At 44.0% G+C, this 6,730-nt stretch overlaps 1 protein-coding gene across 1 annotated transcript; it reads right to left on the bottom strand.

Moving 5' to 3' along the window:
- Positions 1 to 1,907: 1,907 nt before the first annotated feature.
- On the bottom strand, positions 1,908 to 6,260 carry LOC144931306 (chymotrypsin-like elastase family member 2A). The gene is made up of 8 exons (XM_078855110.1): positions 6,221 to 6,260; positions 5,552 to 5,646; positions 5,029 to 5,126; positions 4,595 to 4,723; positions 3,864 to 4,000; positions 3,392 to 3,534; positions 2,552 to 2,704; positions 1,908 to 2,012 (listed from the first exon to the last, which is right to left on the bottom strand). The coding sequence occupies exons 1-8, from the start codon at positions 6,258 to 6,260 to the stop codon at positions 1,908 to 1,910; spliced, it is 900 nt and encodes a 299-aa protein (XP_078711236.1).
- Between the last annotated feature and the right edge of the window lie 470 nt (positions 6,261 to 6,730).

The raw sequence follows: 6,730 nt of genomic DNA, 5'->3' as shown, positions 1-6,730 counted from the left end.
GGCCGATGATCTCACCCCAAATATGAAGGAATGATCGCTAAGATGATTACCCAGAACACAAGTGAAATTGTGTGGGGCATTTGTCAATAGGATGTCAAGCAGTGAGGATTGTCCCGGATTGTTTAAGTTTTGTTTTGTTGGGACATTTATTAATTGAAATGGGTTAAATTAATCATTAAAATTTGTGGCCACAGCCGGTGGGTTCATCCAATTCCAATTCAGATCGCCCACTATAACTATTTCACCTTTAGAAAGGCCCCCAAAAAGCTCTCTCAGTGCGGATGCAGCTTCAACATGTTTACCACTAGGCGGTCTATAACAACACACTACTAATATCTGTTCATTTTTCGGGAAAGTGATTTTGATAGCCAGACCTTCAAAGCAACACTTTTTTTAACAAGGAGTGAGCTCATGAACATGCAATAGTATTACGTACATAGATCGCAATTCCACCCCCTTCAGACCCTCGGTCTTGCCAAAAATAGTTGTAGATATCAATCGTCATCTACAAGTCATTCATGGCAGGACTGAGAAACTTTTTGTTAGGCAAAAAATGTCTGGGTCCAAATTAGCCACTTCTGGTTTTAGTTGACTTAATTTAATTACGAGCCCTCTGATGTTGACATAGAGACACCTTTTCTGCTAGAAAAATGTACAGAATTTATCGAGTTCTTTCCAGTTGGGCCTGGATGAAGCTCAATACCTCCCAGAAATATGAAACGTAGAATTAACAGTTTGCACAGATTTTTTTCTGTGATGTAATTCTGTGTTCGCATATTAGAGTGTTTTTAGATAATAAAGTTGCTAAATACGGAAGAGTCTGAGTGGTTCCTTCCTAAGTTCATGCATAATAATAAGAACTGTATCCTGCGCAAGATCTGAATCCTGAGACCGGACGAATTTACACTAAAATCATAATCAGCAAATGTTTAAGCGAGAATCACTCAATTAACATCAATTAACATTAATTGCACACAAATTTAATTATTTTAGCCTAATTTACGTAATTTCGTACTTTTTTCATGTTTTTTTTATTAGATATTTTTTCACAACACAATACATTCAACAGTCCACTAGTCATTTAATTCAATTAGATTTGTTGACATTTTTATTTTGCACCAATCCAAACTATACACCATGAGATGAGAAATATATAGAGATCACTTGCAGTATGACAAATTAACAAAACACATCAAAGGCATTAATCATTTAAAAAGACATTATCTTTATAATGCTGTAGGACCCTCAATCAACTCTCTTCCCACAATACACCATGATATGATCCAATCCTGACTCAATCGATATTGTAAAAAATTGCACATACTACCTGACCTTGACCTATATATTGAAACTTAAATGACATTTATTTCAAGAGATTCAATACACTGGATATGTAGGGTCTGTACATGTGAAGCAAACAAGCCATTTAAAGTTGGTCCAATGGTCTGGTGAGCTTGCAGCTCCAACTGTTGCTTGGGAACACATCATTTGCGAATTTAGTTGCTTGTTCAAATTTAGCATTTATAATCAGTCGAATGGTATTGTATATGCAATATTCTTTTTAACAGTGTCTATACAAAAATAGAAGATTTTAACTTGGTATGGAAAGGACAGTGTTATGGTGGACATACAATTTAAAAGATGTATATTCAATATTGAATGTAAAGTTTTCATGTTGGTATTGCCAAAAAAATTCAAAATAACGAATTGTTCAACATCTGATCTAAGTGCCAAATTCTGTTATCATTAACACTGGTAACATGTCTAGTATGGCCAAACAAACTCAGTTAATCGAACCACCCATTCTATGCTCACATGCTCGGTCTCACATTTCAACAAGGAATACCAGTAACACGAAAATGTAATTCTAGGGTTAGTGGTAGCATTGATGTAAAGAGCGTGAAGCTTTAAGCCTGTGGCTTCTTGAATGCGGCAATTGTGGCATTGACTCCACTGTTGACGCTCTGCTCTCCCTCCGCGAGCTTCGGGGCTTCACGGTACACGCTCATGACCTGCGGGAGAAACGGAAAATGGGTAATGTTTGACAGTCAGTACCTACAGATAACGAACATGATGGCAATCATACCTTGGACGAAACTAGCCACACTGATTACTCATGCCACCTTTGCTTTATGATCGATTAAAAGGTCATCACACTGTGCCATCGCTTCCATTTGCACTCAACACCTGACTCATCTTGTGGTTTTAATGTTTCCATTTAGTTTTTGACCACGGGATTCCACTGTCAATGCTTGTCTTGGTAACATGTCCATTTCAATCCTCCACATATGCCCCATCCGTATAACGGTTTCCTGATTAATTTAAAGGTTGTAGGTGACACCTACATTGATAATTACAATATAACAATTTACAATAAAATTGATATTCATGAGAGCAATAACAATAACGACATTGACAGTGACGTGGTATTAACAATGATTTTGATGATAATAACAATGACATCGCTACATTAATAGCATTAATATTGACATTGACAGCAAGATCATGGAAATAACATTGACAATTTGACATTGACATCATCGGCACTCACAGCGCTGATCCAGCTCGTGTATGCTGACACACGGGTGAACACGGTGGGCTTGCGGATCGTGTTGCAACCCAGAGATGATATGTAGCTGGTGATTCCCTGCACCACCCAGGCATTGTCCCACCGCTGGCAGTTCAGTGGGCCACCTCCATCACCCTGCGATGCATACAAGAGGATAGACATGCATCTACGTTCACTGGGTAAAGCAGCAACGGGATATGGTGGCGGGTGCTGGGAAGGTTCAGTACAGTAGATTGGAGCTCTTGTATCGGTGTCTGGATGATCAAACTTTGCAAGTGTGCTTTCGGACCGTGTTGCTAAATAACGGAGGTATATCGCACAACCCCGAAGCCTGATCCCTCCCATTGCCCAAAACGCCTTTCTGTGTCTTGCCCCATACGACTCTGGCTGCTAGACACACATGGCAGTGTCTGGCGACCAAATATGACAAGTCAACATTTGTATTGTTTTTTTTTTGTTATTCCTTGAGTTAATACAGTGATGCATTATCTTATTCTGTGTTTTGATTTTGGTAAATTCTTAGTGTCTGTGGATTAAATTTAGTCATTCTCTTATTCGAGGCTATTAAAACAGTCACACTATTTGTCGACTCGAGTTATTCATTATTGGGGTGAATGTGCACCCCTTTCGCTCCCCCAACATTAACAGGTGAGCGAGTCAGTGATATTAGTGGTCAAAGTCATCACCATGCTTGGTGATTGTTGTCCACTCACTGTTGACTAAATTAAGATTTAAAGGAAACATTTTGCTGACAAATATTCTCAACGATAATTATCGTTAAGGAATTGACGCGGGTTGGCTCGCGTTGCGCTCCATACGCACATAGCACGCAGAGCGGGTGCTGCCCCCCGCGCAGATCACGCTGCTCCTCAGGCTGCTCCCCCACCAGCTGGGCTGGCTGCACGTCGCGTAGTCCACTACGGGCAGGCTGGCCTGCTGCAGCGTGCTGGGGAAGGAGCCGCTGGCTGTTCACACGCACAGACGATGTGGAGATGAAGAGCGTTGTTGAACACATCTGAGTTAGGTGGCGTTAACAGGTGCTCCCCAAGCGAACCGTCGCTGTCTTTATGCTCAGAAGGGAAAGGCCACATAGCAACACCGCCACCCTACTGGCAGGCTATTTCCCACTCCTGACTATGCAGAGTTGTGTTCATTTTTTCAACCCCCAAAATATTAAGGGCTGAGTCAACCCTAGAATGTGACTTGTGACAGTTTCTCAGCCATCTTCATCTCGTTAATCTGCAGGGGAAATTGTCACTTTGGGCTGAATGGACACTGAGTGAACGGTACTCACTGTCGAGGGATCCCCAGCCCGTGGCGTAGCACGGGTAGTTGTTGGACAGTATCTGGTTGGCGCTGGGCAGGCAGGCGAGGCGCACCTTGCTGGAGAGAGCCACGGGCGACGCAATCTTGAACATGGCGATGTCGTACCTGTGGTGGATTGAGACAGGGGCAGCCGTGATGCGACGCTCAACACCGAACATAACACCAAGCAATGGGGGTTCAGCATGTACGAGTACAAATCAAGACAACTAATCGCCTTGTCATTATCACTGCCTTCTATTATAAAATTCTACAGTTGAAAATGACCATTCCCTAAAATATCTATTATAAAAGCCCGGCGTTCCATGTGTCCGTTTGTTTGTCCGTCAACTAAATTATTAGAGCCTTTCAGAAGGAGGCTAAATCAAAGAGATAGAGAAAGTGAACCCCCCCCCCTCCCCCGAGAAGTTTACAACAATTGTCGACCCCCCCTCCCAATTATTTTCACTCCCCCCCCCAAAAAAAGACATTTGTTTTGTAGGCATATATGCCTATACACCCTACATTAAATAGAGTCTAGATTTCATATGTAGGCAGGAGTTAGAATAAGGCGGCCACAGGTCGCCAAAATTCTAGTTATATTAAAATTTGATATTTTGTGCACTTCAAGGCAGTGCCAATTAACAATTTTGTGAGTATATGTATGTCTGTCTATTGCAACTCTGAATGTCACGGTGTCACGTAGCCCATGTGCGTTCTCACCCGTTCGCCGGGATGCTGGGATTCCAGTAGCTATGCCAGACGGCCAGGCTCAATGGAGGGGTGACCTCCCCGAACTCGGATGTGGACACACTGTGCTTTCCCAGCACCACCCTGTAGCTGTAGCCACTCCTGCACGTTGTGGTGGATGTGGGGAGATAACAGAGCGACGGACGGTCTTAATCACTTACACCTGTAAAGATTGCAGTGAGGAATTACTAAACAGAAATAGTGCGAGTTACAGCATGGTATTTTCACTGCCACATTGCGGCAACGTGTAAAGGTCATTTATAGTAGCTGCCTCTTTGCTCCAAGATCCACTGCTCCACCTTTGGTGTCCGCAATGTTGTACAGGAAAATACTGTACAACAACTGGGCCCCGGTGCAGTTGCACCGCTTGCACACACAATAGCGACGCCACTGGTGCCGTGACTCACGTGAAGCAGCTCGCAGAGGTGAGCACCCATTGACTATCAATGAGGGTTCCTCCACAGTAGTTGACCCATCTTCCTCCAGAGTACCTCTGCACGAGCGCCTGCAATGCACACACAGCAAAGTGGTGGTAGTTACTGTCATTTTTCCAAAATTAATTACAAATTATATATCTAGTAATAAAGTCCTATCTTAGCCTGTTTGTCAATCCACTGTCGGTATGACCATGCCTCAATATTCGTCAATGCTAGTCACAGCTGGTTATGAAAGGATGGAATTCGGGATTGGTTCGGATTTAATTGCCACTGATGTTAGCAGTCGCTGGGAGTGGAACTCATGTAGCTGCTGGTTCATAGTGAAATACGTAAACCACTGTGCTTCCACTCACCCATTATAGAGTCCTTTTGTCAATCCACTGCTGGATGGGGGCCTCCACGTGGCATGTACAACAATGGATGCTGCTGCACTATGATCCACTGACAATGCAGCGTGTGGCTGTGATGGCTGTTATTCAGCCTCTGCCGTTACCTGCCAAGGCCAGGAGTTGGCGCGAGCCTCCACGCCGTTCACCACCCGGATCTGGGGATACGCTGCGATCCCACAGCTCTGAGCAGACACCTCAGCTATATGGAATAATAGCACACACACAATAGTACACTAAACTATTAGCACACATACAAAAGCACACTAAGACAAAGATCCCCCGTATAGCCTGAACAGATTGTTGGAGCAAGTTCTGTTAGCGAGCACCTATAAAGGCCTGCACGACACATTAAGAGGTGGGTGGCCAACACCACGCCCGGCCGCCTTTGTTTCCCTAGTGGCAAGGTACTCATTTGAGGCTGAGTCGACCTAGGGGAGGCCCAGAACCGGTTCAGATAATCGTCACTGGTGTTGGCCAAGAGCGGGAATCGAATTTGGGCCGCCAGGTTCGTAGCGCAGGAGGCTAACCGCTACCCTACCGCTCGCCCTACCGCACAAAAGCACACACACATATATATGAATCTCTGTTTACTATCCGAGAGATTAATGTTATGTTGTGCTGTTCGGCATTATCTCAAATGTTTTAATCCACGTACCAGAAGCTTCCGATAGAACTAAGTCCAGTTTCTGAAGCCAGAACGGTTGCTCCACTTAATCAAATGCGTCCATTGCAATCACTCAGCAGCTCAAGGTGACAGCAAGAGCAGCACTCACCTGCAACCAGCAGGGCAGCGCAGACGAGAAAGGCGAGCATGATTGATCGATGACTTTGAGCTTCTTGAAGACTTGGGGCTTCTCAATCACGAGTGGATCCTCTCCACTACCGTGTCTCACTGCTGGGACCTCTTTGCTTATATACAGAATCTGCTGCCCACGTGGGACATCCAAGGGCAAACAGAATGGAGAAGTCCAACTAGCAGACACATCCATATGCAAATGAATACTTGATTCATTCCAAATAAAGACGTTTGAGCATCTTTATCATCAGGTGGGCGTCAGCAGGTGGGAAGTGGTGGGCTATTCATGTTTTATTTTTCGAGGGCTTACAAAGCTGTGCGTTGGAAACGTAGCAGTGTGCCCAACGTTCTGTCGTTATGCAAACACAGAAGATCAGATCCTGGTTGGTATTTGACTTGGCCTATTATCTCCAATTGGTTGATAAAATGAGTAAAGTATCTACCTCTTTGTTGCAATATAACTGTGGCTGTTTTACAGGGATACTGC

This window comes from Lampetra fluviatilis, chromosome 4 (assembly GCF_964198595.1).
Source record: "Lampetra fluviatilis chromosome 4, kcLamFluv1.1, whole genome shotgun sequence".
In the NCBI taxonomy this organism is placed as follows: Eukaryota; Metazoa; Chordata; class Hyperoartia; order Petromyzontiformes; family Petromyzontidae; genus Lampetra; species Lampetra fluviatilis.
This window is presented reverse-complemented; position numbering and strand designations above follow the sequence as displayed.

Coding starts and splice junctions, on each gene's coding strand:
- LOC144931306 (XM_078855110.1), bottom strand. CDS start 6,260: ATGCTCGCCTTTCTCGTCTGCGCTGCCCTGCTGGTTGCAG. Junction 4,001..4,594: donor CCCAGCATCCCGGCGAACGG/GTGAGAACGCAC, acceptor AATCCACCACAG/GTACGACATCGCCATGTTCA. Junction 3,535..3,863: donor GGGCTGGGGATCCCTCGACA/GTGAGTACCGTT, acceptor GCGTGTGAACAG/CCAGCGGCTCCTTCCCCAGC.